The sequence below is a fragment of the Prenolepis imparis genome, unplaced genomic scaffold (assembly GCF_030444845.1).
Source record: "Prenolepis imparis isolate NDT839.2.m4 unplaced genomic scaffold, iyPreImpa1.0 SCAF_4, whole genome shotgun sequence".
Taxonomy (NCBI): Eukaryota; Metazoa; Arthropoda; class Insecta; order Hymenoptera; family Formicidae; genus Prenolepis; species Prenolepis imparis.
In genome coordinates, this window is record NW_028141162.1 from 1066989 (window position 1) to 1083563 (window position 16575).

At 32.7% G+C, this 16575-nt stretch overlaps 2 protein-coding genes across 5 annotated transcripts; one reads left to right on the forward strand and one right to left on the reverse strand.

Moving 5' to 3' along the window:
- Positions 1-251: 251 nt before the first annotated feature.
- On the forward strand, positions 252-2501 carry Nipsnap (protein nipsnap). Its single transcript, XM_083036584.1, has 5 exons — positions 252-576; positions 695-877; positions 1390-1558; positions 1645-1912; positions 2006-2501. Exons 1-5 carry the CDS (start codon positions 491-493, stop codon positions 2152-2154), a joined length of 855 nt encoding a protein of 284 aa, XP_082892710.1. The 5' UTR covers positions 252-490; the 3' UTR covers positions 2155-2501.
- Positions 2502-5858: 3357 nt separating this feature from the next.
- Tao (Serine/threonine-protein kinase Tao) lies at positions 5859-16272 on the reverse strand. Of its 4 annotated transcripts, none has more exons than XM_083035472.1 (12): positions 15601-16272; positions 13147-13585; positions 12682-13030; positions 12167-12342; positions 11874-12036; positions 11393-11742; positions 10859-11104; positions 10536-10763; positions 9922-10161; positions 9484-9741; positions 9092-9348; positions 5859-8885 (listed from the first exon to the last, which is right to left on the reverse strand). In XM_083035472.1, the coding sequence occupies exons 2-12, from the start codon at positions 13450-13452 to the stop codon at positions 8765-8767; spliced, it is 2694 nt and encodes an 897-aa protein (XP_082891598.1). In that variant the 5' UTR covers positions 13453-13585; positions 15601-16272; the 3' UTR covers positions 5859-8764. The 4 variants fall into 4 exon arrangements, with proteins under 4 accessions (XP_082891598.1, XP_082891596.1, XP_082891597.1 ...); XM_083035470.1 differs by having other exon boundaries at positions 13147-13589; XM_083035471.1 differs by lacking the exon at positions 15601-16272 and adding an exon at positions 14353-14610.
- Positions 16273-16575: the final 303 nt, after the last annotated feature.

Genomic DNA, 16575 nt, shown 5'->3' on the forward strand with positions numbered 1-16575 from the left:
CGTCGAAGGATATCACGTGACTAAAAATAAAGATAGCAATTGGTTATCTTTCTCTCAAAAGGTATTTTTACAAATTATTCGATCGATCAATCGTAATGTGACAGAGATTTGGTCGATCGAACGAATTGACAGCCACTGTAATGTAAAACCCAGCGGCTTCCGCCTATCAGCTGTCACCTGTCATCTGTCACCTGTCACCTGTCACGCGCCTGCGTCGAGACGCGCCTAACCGGATGTTTATCCGGCGCGGCGTTCGCGTGAATACTGCTCTCTCTCGATGGCCATAAGTCTCGTCTTTCCGTTCAGAAAGAAAAAATCACGCATGGGGATCAGGAATATAAATAAACCGACCGCGCAAATTTGCGGCTTTCCGCAGAGCTTCGTCGGACACGTCGACGCGTGTAATTCCGTAGCGATCGCAGATCACGAGCTCGGAGTACGAACGACGGTACGTCGCGGGAGAAATTCGCGCGCGTGGATACAGTAAGAAATGGCCGCCGTTTTGAGAAGAAAATTTGGAGTTGCTCCGAGCGCGTTCGCCGGTAACGGGAATCTACCGCTGCTCGTGGCCGCAAGGTAGGCTCAAGCATCGTCATTCGCGTCGACGTGAATGATTAACGAAGCAGTGAAAGCCCGCGACGACGCGGGCTGAGGCATCGGCTCTATAATCGGATTACATGTATATTCGTCGTAGATCTCTAACAAGGTCATCGGAGCGGAGAGACATCAGCGAGGGATGGATAAGCAAGCTCCTGGTGAGGAAGATCGAGCCTACGAAGGAGTCGCACTCGCGAATGCTTTCCGACAAGGAGGTCATTTACGCTCTGCACACCCACAACATTCGGCCGGACTCGATTAACAAATATTTGACAAATTAGTGAGTCGACATTTTTGTGACCTTGTCTGAATTGCGTTTAACGAGTTCACTGACCCATATATGTATATGTATATTTCGATAAAACGGAATTAATCCGTTCATGTTCGTTCAGCCATCGTGATATCTTCAATTTATTTATCGTTAGCTTCTGCGATTTATTAGCAATTATTAATCTTGCAGTGTAATCTTTTTGGAAATCTATTTGGAAAAATTGCATACGAGACTATGTTCTTTATACATATTTACATGTCACAAAGTGCTTTATTTTTATTGCACAATGCTAATATATGTATAACCGATATCAGAATGGCCAAGATACTTTTTGTTTTGTGACTTCTATTCTCGGGATTTAATAGAAGTATTAAACAGAAAGTATCTCTTTGTATTAATATTGCTTTTGATTATTATCATTTAATTAGTTATTATTTATTTTAATTATTATTATTCTTAATCTTTAAGCAAACCTGATCCAAATTGATTTGTTTAACACATATTTTTTCTATATTATACAGTGAGGAAAATGTCAATCTCATACATTCAAAAAAATCTGAACTGAATTGCGAATTAGTTGGTTCATGGACAGTGGAAGTGGGAGATTTGGATCAGGCCCTACACTTGTGGCAATACACGGGTGGATACGAATGTATAGATCATGCAGAGGCTGCGCTTTCTCAAGATGAGGTACATAATATTATATATCAGCTCGAGTAATGAGACAGAAAGATGCCAGATGTACACAATAATGATTATTTATAAATTTTCCTTAGTCTTATCAACGACTGCTCAGGGAACGAGGAAATTACTTGAGATCTCGCCATTTGCAATATCTGTTGGCATTCAGTTTTTGGCCATCGCTGGTAAAACGAAAGGGCCCGAACAAATACGAAATACGCAGTTACAATCTAACACCGGGTACAATGATAGAATGGGGAAACAATTGGGCCAAAGCTATTAATTACAGACGCAACAATGATGAACCATTTGCTGGTTACTTTGCGCAAATTGGTAGACTGTACAATGTTCACCATATCTGGTGTAAGTAAAGTTCTGTTTGTATCATGCGCTATCTTTACCTATGTTGCTTTTTTGTCTTCATACATATCTAATAATATCTGTTCTCATTTTAAGGTTACAAGAATCTCCAATCACGTAAGGAAACGCGCGAAAGCGCGTGGAGATCACCCGGCTGGGACGAATGTGTTGCTTACACTGTACCCTTAATAAGGGAAATGCATTCGCGCATATTAAATCCAACTTCATTTTCGCCTACGCAATAGGCGAAAGGCTTTACGTGTGTGAACGCAAATGCATTTGTATATTATCGGTTATTTCTTATACATAAGTATATATGCATTGTAATATTGTAAAAACATTTGTTACATGTATTCATGCTGTAGATTTAAATAGTATATAAATTGTATGCGCAATGTGTGAGAAGAGCTAATTTTTGTTGTATTACAACTTATACAACTGGCAGGATGTAGTTTGTTAATGTTTGAAATTATATATATACATTATATATATACAACAAGAACAATTTGTATTTATATATACGTCATGTTTTTATCAATGTCAGTTGAAGCACAATGTGTATATGTATAGACGGATATATAAAAAAATGAGAGAAATCTTTATATTTTTGCATTTTTTCTTTCATCCATCTATAACTTGGAAATATCGCACTGAAAGATGGTACAATCTTAATATGTTTTGATTTCACTTGTGACTTTTTTCGTTCATATATTTTTCAATATCTGCGTATTATATTTGATGTATATTACAAACAAAAATTTAGATTATACAGTACAGTGCAGAAAGATAGTATAACATACAAAAAAGAGATAGCGTTAATCAAGTGTACAAACTATTTAGTAAGATCCAATCTACACATTATCGCGCGAAAAGGATCGGTAAACTGGATCGAAATTGGTTCACAGTTTAACATTTTTTTTCATTTTTATTATTTTATCAATATATTGGATTAATAAACAGCTTCAGAACTGTTTTTTAAACCTTAATTGGAGATGCAAATAGCATCTTACATACTTTTTTCCAATCATCGATTTAATTACAAAATGTTTTTGTATATTACTTAAATTTAAAAATAAAATAATCTTCATGTAATAATTATCAAGAACGATTACGATTCTCGATTACGTGTAATGAATTTCACGATTGGTTATTTATTATTATATAGAAAGATATTATAGTATCTATTTCAATAAAATTTTATATTTTATTGAAATAGATACTCTAATATAATTATATATATATATATATATATTGTATTTATTTAATAATATATTTTACATTTTATATTGTATTTATATAATAATGACACGCGCGATGAGACAATAATAATAAAGTTTAACAATAAAACAGTATTAATAAAATAATAAAGGGAATATTTTCATCTATTGTATATTATTTTCTCATACTACACAAATGAATTTTATGAATGTAGGTATATCGATTACAAATATTAACTCACCGATTCAGGCAGTTATATTCAATTTGATGCAAAAACACTTCAGCATTGTACTGAAAAATTTTTAATCAAATTATTCTCTTTAATTGTAATTAATATGATATTTTAGTTGCACGAATTTACGTGTGTTGATATTTCAATATAGAGTATACATGTATACATTGCAAATTAAATAAAAGATAAATGTTACAAGATCTCCTGATTTCATTAAAAATTATTGCTCTAATATGCGCACTATATTTATTTAGCATATATACATCAAACATACATAAAATCTCCTACTATCAAAATTTGGTACAAGGTGTTTGGTATTGAATTTTATTCTCATTTGAGAACGAAATGTAATAAAAAGAGTTAAAATGCAATATTACTGAAAGATATATATCAGCTATAAAGAACCGCGCATAAAACTTTGCCAAAAAAATCAAATATACACGTTTTCTTAAAAACAAATGAATTTCACGCATTCGTTGGAGGACAAATGTAAAACTTGTACATACATATATACCTGTATATGTACCTTAAGTTCACAATGCTGATGTGTTTCTAAAATAATGCGTTCCTTTGAATTCGCGCACTGAAAACAAAATCTCATCCACGATTCATTCATTGATTAATTCAGGATCAATCAATATCAATTTATATATGATTATTATGAATTCACAATTTTCACATTTCGAAAATCATTTTTGTTGCGTAAACGTCAACGTTGAAAAATGATAATATATATCTTCTTTGGAGAAAAATTATTTTACGATGATAGTTAATAATGCAGAATAAAATACTGCGATATTACATAAATCAGGTTTTATGAAAACAATGTTACATTTTGATAATTTAACAACAACGAATGCCAAATGCAGTAATTCTTCGAGGTTTTATGAAAGAGAAACAATTACAATATTTAGAAATTAGAGTTTAGAGATAACAAATATACACTGCGTGCCAAAGATTACATGTACATTGCAGTGTTTACACACAATTCTTTTGAATAATATCAGCAATATATATGTCATTTTCACTGCTTCGTCATTGTCTTACATAAGAAAAAAAAAACATATTTTCTTATAAAATTAGTCTTATCAAGATCAATAATGGCACAGATAATTATTGAATTTTTATTGGGCTGTTTTCAAAAAAGGTATCAATTTTTTAATTATAAAACATGTGGTTATTCCGCTTAGCAAAATTACAGCTTTGATAGTATTCTGTATATATTTGTTGTTTGACGGTCTGAAATATTTTCTACATATACTTTCCACGATACCTAATGATATCTATTCTGTAAACATTATTATGCCTACTTTTGTTACTCTGCGCCTTGAAGGAACAAGGCTGTTAAAAATAAAAATTACAATTTATCTAATTAAAGCCAGAAATTGTATTAAAGTTACATTCACTTCAATATATATTTTTATGTGTACAAAAACAAATATTCTTGTAATTGACCGAGATGTGTCAGTGTGTATGTGTGTGTGTGTGTAAAGAAGAAGACATAATAGTACTGGATTATACATAATAGTACTGGAATCGTAATTGTTACAGCAATCTAAAAAATATTGCAATATTTTTATCTGACGAGACAGCGAGTTGTCGCAATACTGAATCACCAAAATCACGTTACAAAATCACGTCATTTATAATGGAAGTAAGTGAAGAGCGAGCTCGTCAAATAATCACAAGCATAATTTGATAACATCTCTGATATGCTATGCCTATGATTAATTGTCTAGCATATTGGTTATCACATCCGAAATTTAACTGATAAAGCTAGCCGTGTTTTGGAAAATTTTATAAATTTCTTTCTTTCTCTCTCTCTCTCTCTTTCTCTCTGTGTACTAAATACTATAGATATAATCAAAATTCCACATATCGCAGTTCTATGTAAAGCGAATAAATATTTACAAAACTCTAGCAACATCGACTTGATTAATTTCCTAAATTGGGTATTCAGCATGTTATAGTGATTACACAGACTATGGTCGAGAATTATCCTTTTGTTACATACATATACAACTTAACTTTCTCAGAGACAACTCGTGCTATAATTAAAAGTGCATATAAAACTTAACAATTTCTTTATATAGTATATCTTCCCGACGAAGAGATAAGGTTTGAAGTCTAAAACTTTAATAATCGCAATTATATTTAATTAGTTACTTATCATAAGAGAAAGACTTACTATATAACATTAAATTAAGCTAACAATTTTCCTGAATCACACACGCATTTTATCATAATTTTGAATCTAGTTTGTTAGCACGAACAATCTCTGTTAGTCTGTTATGCTTTAAATTGATTATAGTAATTGATTTCGCGGACATCTCTCTCTAATATAGAATAATCTAAGGAAGAATATAAATATATCTTCATACACACGGATGTCATCTTAGTGTTTTTTTTCCATATATGTATATATGTGTATGAGAGTTGTTGCATGTCGATTACTATATATAATATGTGTGTCTATATTTACATATTGTTTAATTATAATGGGGAACATTTCAGATTTTAGTTGATTGTGACAGCTTTCCATTGTACAGTTTGGAACATATAACCATGATAACAATTGTTCGTGTTTCTACTACAATCATTCGTATCACTATAATTGAACACACTTTTAGATATTCGTTCGATGCATGCTATAGTTAATTGATAATTTTCTTTTCGCCGCATTAGATTTCACTTGTATGAGGGAGATTTTAACATATACAATGTAACATATAATGAAAAATGGAATGTGTACATGCCATATATTGCCATTGATAACACGAATGACAAAATGTATATTATGCGTATGTCGTACACACACACACTCACAAAGTTCTTATATCTTTTTATTCATCGTAAATATTATATGAGGGTGAAAGGGAAAAGAGAGTTTATAAACTTATGAAATAAAATGCAATATTTTTGGTCGTGCCCCTTCAATCTGTTCAACAATTATTTTGATCTTTCCTAAAAAACACTTCTAAATCTAAAAACACCTTTGTTTTAATTTACAAAGAATCTCAAGCCATAAACATAAAATAAAATTATACAGAATATTAGTCCTTCTATAATATATGTATTATTCAATACAAATATTAAATTGGCGTTGATTGACACTTTTTCAACTCTACTACTTACAAGTATTTCATGGTTGACATGTCTTGACTGTTTCCGATAAAGAAATTAAATAATATTTTTGAAAAATTTACATTTTTTACGATAACAATGAAATGTGCTTTATACATAAAACTCATTGACATTTTATAATTTAAAGTTAAATGAACAATGGTTTTCATTGCTAAGTATTAACTACTAGTAGTAGCACCTCCTTAAGAGATTATGATTAATGGAAATAGACTTTCTTATCATAAAACTTTAAAAATTTAATATGAAATAATATTTGTTTTCGTTGACTCTTTATAGAAAAATGTCGAGTTATTATTACGAAATATTATTGGGAGGAACAACAGTCACAATCATTCGGATTTACATTTTATAATAGATTTCGTGTGACACATATAAAACAAAAATATATGAAAAAGTAATAAATGAGGAAAACAAAACATATATATATTTTGATGTAAAAGTACAACATTGGGATGTGTACTGGATGAAATTTTTTCTTTCTAAATAGCATATGTGATACATAATGTATATATATCAGAGTGATGCAACATGAATCTCAAGTATACTTAAACTTTTACGAATAGAAATGGAGGAATAAAAACGTTCTTTGAACGTTCGCTCAGTTTTCATTTTAAAAAATACAAGTAATCGATATAATTGACACATTACAAAACGCAAGCAATATATTATATAATTGACTTATTACAAATGAATATTTTTTATTTAATACAACAAGAGTAAAGATAAATTATTATAATTATCAGTATAAAAATATGTAGAGCGTTTAGTTAGTGTACATAAATAATATCAATTTAGTTTACATTTAAATTGTTTTATCATAGTTAACACACTTCCCGCGATTATTCTCTCCTCATTGCTTGTAATTCAACATGGAAATACTTTTAAATCCACTGGTTTAATGTTGTATGAATAAAGACATAAAGTGGAAAACAAATCGTAAAAGATATTAAATGACTTAAATAATAATCATATAATTGAAATCAAGTACACTCGGTAATGATGTAGAAAATATTTAAATTAATAACATTTTTATAATTAAAAAAATCTTTTATTAGCAAGAATATTCAAATTTTTTGAAAGAGAGAGTTATCGATATATATTAATATATCTCAATAAATAATTTTTTACATATATATTTTTACTCTATTAATTTCATGTATATAAAAATTATATATTTAGAATAGTTAAAAAAAGATACAATCAATGCTGAAGAATCTTTGTTAACAGAAAACTTGAAATAATTTGAAAGGTAAATACTAATTATTTATAATTTAATAATTATTATAAAATAAAAAGATATAGCAATAAAAAGGATAATTTTACTATATCCTAAATTTAAACTTCTTTTCGAAAAATGCACATTTTTCATTAGTGGTATTTGTATATATTTATAAAAAAAAAGATAATTTTGCTAAATTTATTAGATTACTTTATAAATTCAACTATTTTAAATGAAATATAATTAAAATCTGGAAATATATAAGAAATATGCATACAACGCTCGGTTATCAGGAAGAAATTTTAAGTCTTCGTTGAATGAAAATAGAGCAAAAATCAAGAAAAATATATCAAACTTATTTCAAATCTTAAAAAAAAAAAGAATAAAATGTGTATGAATGTATATATATACATATATATATATTTTTCGAGCATTAGAATTATAGTATAGTTATTTTTGTCATATATATACATACACATATTCATAGCATATTAATAAATAAATGTTTCTAAATTCTTTCTTGCGTAGTAATTATGTATAAAATTCTTTATTCACTATGCTGACGTATGTTTCTTCTGTCCTATATTTTAAGATTCTATTAGATATTCGAAATGAGATTAATGTTTTAAAAACTTTTCTTTATCTTTTGTGTATGCATTGCAAGTTATAATTTAATAAATATTATAATATTATAAAAAGCATCTAAATTCTTCAATATGAAGCTCTTTCTCTCTCTTTTTCTCTTTCTTCTCTGCTATGAATTATGTTGATATAAATTATATTGTTCTTTGCTAACTTATACCTTGACTATTAAAAAATATGCAGTTATGATAATTTCAGTCCAATACACATTCCCAACCTTAACAAACCTCTTAGGTTCGGATTAATGCACGCAACGAGTCGACCTTGTTATATATGTAAGTCATCGAATTATTATTATACGTCGGCAGACTCGTCATGTACTTACTATAGGCAAACATATATATATATATATACACATATACATATATATATATATATATATATATATATATGATTATATTTAAAGACTATTAGGGGGGAAGGATGTAGAGCTATTACTGTGAGCCAGACTTAACATGGAGCCGCTGAGGCTTTCATCATCCGGGTAAGATTCTTTTGATGCCTCAGCTATCGCCAGAGCACTGCAATAGTTTGAAAAATACTATAAAAACTATAAAAAATATGGAGGGATAGCGATAAATATAGTAAGATTTTTTGTTGAAAACTGAAATAAATGTGTTGCGCTATATGTATGTTTATAAAATTTAATTCAATGCTCCATCTTTTTAAGTTTTACACTTAAAGCAAATAAAAAAAAGTGCGTTTTTAAAAAATAGGATTCACATACCTAAATCCTATTCTTGCACTTTCCTCATCAAATTGCTGCAGTTCCCGTTCTTGCCTTTCATGCAACAGCCGTATACGTTCACTACGTTCACGGAGAAATTCCTGAGTTTCTAATTCCATTTTTTGCTCAAGCAAGGCTCGTCGAACAGAGACGCGATCTTCCAACTCACGACGTTCTCTGTTTCTCTGTGCCTCGGCTTGCATTTTATTTTTTGATTGGTATGCCATCAAAATCTCTAATTCATAATTTAATCTTTCCTGTAAGATTAATTAAATTATCATTAAAATTATGTAATTATATTAGAAGACATATACAATATTATATAGTATATTATAGTATATTATATAATATTATAATAGTAATATACAATATTATAATTTATTTCATCAAACCTTAAGATTATGGCATTCTACTTCTTGTGACTCATCTAGCCGTATACTTTGTTTTTGGAGCATTTCAGCGATACTTTGTTCGTATTGATCACCTAAAAGTGCCAATTTACGTCTCTGCTCCTCCTTCAACTTCTTAATAACCGCTTTCTGTTCGTCCTTAACAGTTGTTTGAAGGATTTGAGCTTTTAATGCTTTATATTGTCGCGTTTGTATTTTACAAGTTTCTCTAAACTGTTTACGAATTTGCATTTCTTTTTGCTAAAATTATAAAAATTATTTGTCAGTACAATTAGTATCAAATATATCATTGGAAAAATATAACATTAAAATTGACATGTTATACTTTTTATATTTCTCTAAATGAACATTAGCTATAAAATCAAATATGTGTATGCACTAACTTATGCCCATATTAATATTTGTTATTGTGTTACTTACTTTGAGACTCTTCGGTTGTTGCTTAAGTTCTAACGCATGTTTTTTACGTAAATCACGTTCGGCTCTTTGCATGTAATCCTGTTGATTACAAAGCTCTGTTGTATGCTGTCGATGCACTTGATCCTCACGAAGTGCATGTACTGCTCTCTGTTGTCTATACTCTAATTCTTGCGTCTTTTCATGATGTCGCAAGAGCATAGCATGTGCCTGCTCCAATTGCTGTTGTCGTTTATTCAGTTCCTAAATACAAATTTCTCTATATAAATTTAATGCTTCAAACATTTAATAAAAAACTGTTAATAAAACATTAATTATTAAGTTTTAAGTTAATACATAAAAAGTTGTTTAAAATACAAGATATAATATAAAGTAAATCATTAACCCCATTGACAAGCATGCTGGATTAAACAGAGTGTAAAAAAATTATCTTTAAAAAATGTGTTATGGCTTCTTTATAAATATTTTATATACCTACATTATAGTTATTGTTGTGTGCCTTTGTATATTATTGTTATTTATTAAGAATTATATTAACTGACACATATGTAGTTCAAAAGAAGAAAAATATAATATAGAAAATTAACAACAATAATAATAATAATAATAATACAAACCTCACGAAGAAGCTCCTGTTCCAGACTGTGGAAGATGAGTAACTTTTTTCTACGGAATTTACGAATTTCAAGATCCAGATATTCTCGTTGTCCTCTCGCAAGCCGTTGTTCCTCTTGCGCTTCCATTTGTCTCAAATTGTCTTTCTGACTTTGAAGTGTAGCATCTCGTTGCCTCTTTGGAGTTACTTCATCCTGAGAAAGTTCCTTTTTCCATCTTTCTTTATAAGCCTGTACAGATACGATTATATAATGTTTAAAAGTATAAATAAAATCTATTATAAATTTTATAAATATTAATTTTTTTTGTGTAAGTAACATCTTACTTTGTACTCTCTTTTCTGTTGAGCTTCTAGAGCTTTACGATCAGCTTCCTGTCTATTTGTTATCTCTTTATGAAGTTTCTTCTCGGCATTTTGATTTTGTTTTAATTTACGTTCCAGCTCTTGCAGATGTCTAAGTTGCAATTTCTCAAGATCCTTACTAAACTGTTGCAAAAGAGTTTCATACTCTTTATCTAATAGTTGTTTATGTGATTCCATTTCCATTTTGCAGCGTTCTTCTAATTTTACCTGCAATAAAAATAGTAAATTATGTAGTACATATAAAAACTTAAAAATTACAGTTTTTGCGAATTGTACATAAAATTGTTTCTTTTTCGATCCAAATTTTTAAAACTTTCTTACTTATAAAAGACAATTTAAATTCTCTAATTAAGAAAACACAATGTATAAATTAGGAAAGTAATGATTATATCTATGAATTATAATTACCAATTATATTATAATCAGATTTCTTATTTAGGCTTTCCTCTGTCTTATATAATCCATAATAATGTTAGACAAAGTTTGAATTCTTACCAAAGCACCTTGGTGTTCTCTCCTCATTCGTTTGTATCCACTCATTTGTTCATGCATTTCCTCTTGCATATGTTCTTTTTGTTGTTTGGTAACAATTGAAGTTGTCCTAATTGTTGCAAAATTATTGGCACCGTGTTCAAGAAGATTGGCAGTGACACCACCTGCTGAAACTTTATGCCGATTTCTGACAGATCCTGAGGAATAGTCATTACCATCAGCATTCGGTAGCGGCAGGCTATTGGTGGAGGAACTTTGAGAGCTTGCTGAAACGCCCATCGAGTGAATTGAATGTTCTGAGGTAATTGAATTACTTTTGCTACTATCACCACCTGTTTGTTCATCAGGTGTATCTGTAATCACATAGTTGTAAAGATTTAGAAATGCCACTAAAATTCATATACAGCAAATTTATACACACTCAAGTTGTACAAAAATACACAAGTTTACTAAGTTAACATGATAAATTAAATTGTTTACGTACCATCAGCATCACCAACTGTGCTCTCTGTTTCGCATGCGTCAATCATTAAGATTTTCTTCATTTTACGATAATTCAAGTTATCTAATTCTCGGACAGCAGCTTTCGTTCTCTGTATCAAATCTATTAAAACTTGAGGAGAACGTGATCTGGTGACAAATGGATGCTGTAAAAATTTAAAACCTATAAGAGAACAACTAGACTACTATTAACATACCATGTATAACAATATAAAAAAAAAAAAAGATATATGTATATGAAGCATATCATTGTGGATATATATAAAGACGACTCACTGATAACAGTTTCCCGGATGTCGATCTTTCAATTGGACTTTTTGTGAGACACACCTCAACAAAATGACGAAAGATATCAGTCCAATCTGGCGAATTTAATATTGGAGTATCATTCTGTGCAATATGATACAAAGCGCTCATGGCATTCATATTAAAATAAGGCGGTTTTCTTTCCGCTGTAATTAATAATGTAAGCATTAAGTTAAATTTCATATATTTAAATAAAATTAAGAGATATAATAGATATAATAATTAGGATAGTCTAATAAAAAACGAAACAATTAAAATGTGCATTATAAATTGGGAAGTTTAAAGGAATCATATTGATATCTTGTTATTCAAATAATCAATATAATTTTGGTGCTCCAATAAATGTAAATGTCACATATTTAAAATAATTAAGCAAGTAATAATAATAATATTCAAATTATTAATATATGTCGAAAAAAATTAATTTATTAATTCTATCTAAAATGTTTTCATAATATATAGTATATTAAATGATAAATATATACCTAATTCGATGCACGTTATTCCTAATGACCATACATCCACCTTGCCATCATACTGCCCTTCGTCCATAGCCAATATAACTTCTGGTGCCATCCAGTACGGAGTCCCTACAAAGCTATTGGCTGGACATTTTATACTCGCGGACCCAAAATCAGCTAATTTTACTGTACCATTTTCAGTAAGTAAAATATTTCCTGCTTTCACATCACGATGAATTCTACCGAGAGAGTGCAGATAATGCAAGCCACGCAATACGCCGTCACATATTGCAGCTATCTCTTCTTCTTTCAAAGGTCTTTTATGTACTTCAATAATATCTGATGCGGAACCAAGACAATATTCCATCACCAACTGTAAAAAAAATAGCAAAGCTTGTACAATGTTTACAAATTGTCATTTTCAAAGTAAAGTAAGACCAATTTTGTCGATTATAAAAAAAGAAAGAAAACTTGACATCTCGTACACACCCAGGCAGTGTGATCCCTGAGATAGCAACCCTTATACTCTATAGTGTTAGGATGATTAAGTTGCCTAAGAAATCGAATTTCCTTCAAAATATCCTGCCATTTTTCCACCGTTTGCTTCCCCAGGTAGGACATCTTTTTGATGGCAACAATTTCTTTGGTAACCAGGCATCGTGCATAGTAAACAGCCCCGAAACTACCATGCCCGATCTCGCGCAGATCCTCAAATATTTTCTCCGGATCATTTTTCTCAAATAATTCGGCAATCTCTGGGTCCTTCAAACTACCAGGCCTTGCAACAGCTGGCATAGTCGAGTTGTTGATAATTAGATGCCCGAGGCCTACTCCAGACACCTTGCCTTGTTGAATCGTATTTAGATTCCTTGCCTGAACTTGCTGACTTTAATAGATCCTCTGTCAGTCCATTCCCGAATTTAACATTCTATCTAGAAAAAAAGAAATATGTGTTAGATCTAAACGCATTAAGAAATTTAGCTAACATTTAGAGTTACACTAATGCATAAATTGTCAGAAATAGAAAAATATTGTTTCTTTTCACATTAGATCAGTTTTAATTGCTGTATAAATTTTTGTAAAGATATACTAAAGGAGAGATTAATTGTAAAACTTGATAATGTTTCACTTTTTTCAGCAATTAAATATTTTGATAAGTATGAAATTAAAATTCCGTGTGATGAGAGATTGAGATAAAGTTTCATTATCCATTTATATTTTTAAAACTTTGGCAAAAAACATCTTTATCTTTAACTATTTATAACTCCAAAATTATCAATGTCTCAGAATAAGAATTCTTTTTTATTTCAAATTTCAATTTTAAAAAATCTACATTCTTCCTAAAATTATGCATATATATTACTTTCAAATTGTATTAAACCTAGAAGAAAGAACAGTAATTATTATGTACTAATTATAATTCACATCTTTGCAGTGAAAGCAAATTTTATAACTGATTGATTTTCTCACATTGTTAATTTATGATATTGTTAGTATTAAGTTTTGTTTAATTATAAAGTGTCACTGCAGATGTGCAAATTAATCAAATCATCATTCGATGAAGAATCTTTGAGCAACTGTATCATCTCGCTCCAAATTTCATGTGTCAATATCTTCCGTAATTTGTTAATTTCCAATAAAAAAAAAAAAAACAAGATTTCTCTATTCATTTATATATTTTCAAATTTTATTTACACAAAAGTGATCCCCCGGCTAAACCTTTTAAAATTATTGTAAATAAAATTTCAATCTTCGAGTACTCGAGTCTCAAATCTTTGAGTTCTCGAAGGAGAGACTGGATCAGCGTTTTCCCAGAGTCCGCGGAAAAAAGAATCGTTAATCTTCCACGCGAACATTACAAGTCGCCAGCATCTTTCGACCGGATGCACTTTACGAGCCTTGCCGCGAGTTTAACGTGGCACAACGCACGAGAGAACCGCAAACACAACAAACATTTACATTCGGCCCATTGTCCGGCTTTGTCATCGTTTCTATTTTTTTTTCTTTTTTTTTTTTTTCGTTCGCAGAGCGAGATTTAAAGGCGATTCTCCGTCGACGAGAGAGAAAGAGAGAATACGTAACGACACCGCAGAAATATAACGCAGGCACGTTCCCGCAGGAGCGACGAGACTCTCGTCATTGTTATCGCGTTAGTCACATTATTCCCCAACGAGAGAGAAGGAGAAAAAGAGAAAGAGAGGGAGAGAGAGAGAGAGACTGACATCTAATATATCAATGGAGGATCCTAGAGTAGAAGAAAACACCGATCGTCGTCGTCGTTTTGTCAAGTCAACTGCCACCGCGCGGATATCATCGACTGCCTTGAAACCGCACCGGAACCGGAAGGGAGGGAGGGGAAGGAGGGGAAGAGTCAAAATATTCGGCAGGGCGCGTTTGAACGACGGGGGTGTAGAAAATTATCGAGCGGCGCCGAGAGGAATCCTTATAAAAAAGCGAGTAGCAAGCCTATGTACGGAGAGTCGAGAACGAAAACCTCTCTCTCTCTCTCTCTCTCTCTCTCTCTCTCTCTCTCTCTCTCTCTCTCTCGAAGAGGAGCAGCCTCTCCCTCTCCCTCTCTCTCTCTCTCTCCAAAGATTCGAGAGCGCGACGACTAGCTGGCATTCGCGGAAAGATCGAACGACGATGACTCGCTCGCTCTCACGAGGAGAAACGGAAAAAATGCGGGCATAAGGATCGGAGGTCTCTCCTTACGGTCGCGGTCCGGATCGGGCCCCCTCCCTCCTCGATGCAGCGCTGCGCTACGTTGCGCTGCGCGCACTCCCGATGCGCGATGCGCTCCGTCAATAAACACACAATCGCATTAGGTCGACGTCGTCGACCTAGACCGGTCCGGCTGCTGGCGTGACATCGCGACTCCGCGGAAGCGAAATTCGAGGGGGTAGATAGGCTCGGCTAAAAAAGGGCCGAGAAAATCGTATTCACCTCCAAAATGGCGAGGGAGCGGGCGGGGAAGCATGCGCCTCGCAGCACTCGGTGCACTCTCTTCAGGCGGAGGAGAAGACGGCGACGAAAGAGGAAAAGGAGGAGAAGCAGGAGCGACAGCAGCTCTTTTTCCTGGCCGCGGGCATAATTAAACGCCCGTCCTAGACTCCTAGGTCGCGCACCGCGCCCCGGAACGACACACTCCTTGTCGTCGTCGTCGTCGTCGTCGTCGTCGTCGTCGTCCTCTTCCTCGTCGTCGTGTGTCTAGTATACGCACGTCACGCACGCACGAACAGACACACACATACACACACACAAAACCTGGCGCGCGCGCACACACTCTCTCTCTCGCAGAGAGAGAGAGAGAGAGAGAGAGAGAGCGAGGAAGCACGAGCGACAACGAACCGCGGCGAACTCGTCGACAGGGCGCCCACACAGACACTCGGTAGTCGCGCACGGATCCGCGAACGACGACCGCGAGGATCACGCGTGCACGAGAACGGTTTCCTTCTTCTACGTTTCACGTCCCCGATTTTGTGTGCTCGCGCCCCGTTCTTATACTGTACTTGTATCTACCGTACACTGTACACACTATACCAGGCACACACGAGCGAGAGAGCCTTCCGTTCGCGATGGCGGTGGCGCTCTACGCCGGTCACGTTGCAAACTAGCCACCTCGATACGGTCGTCTTTCCGTTCTCTTTGTCCCCTCTTTCGCTCACTCTTTCTCTCTCTCTCTCTCTCTCTCTCTCTCTCTCTCTCTCTCTCTCTCGTTCTTTATTGCGATGAACTATATAGCTCCTTATTTCTCGTTATCGACCGACAAGAATTTTTACTCCACTGATAACGCATGCAGCGGTTTAAAGATTTCTGCATTATCGATAATAATCGTTAACACTCGAAATATATCGTTCGATCTATCGACTCAATCGCGGACACAGCTATTTTGTATTATTAAAAAAATTAATATTGCAA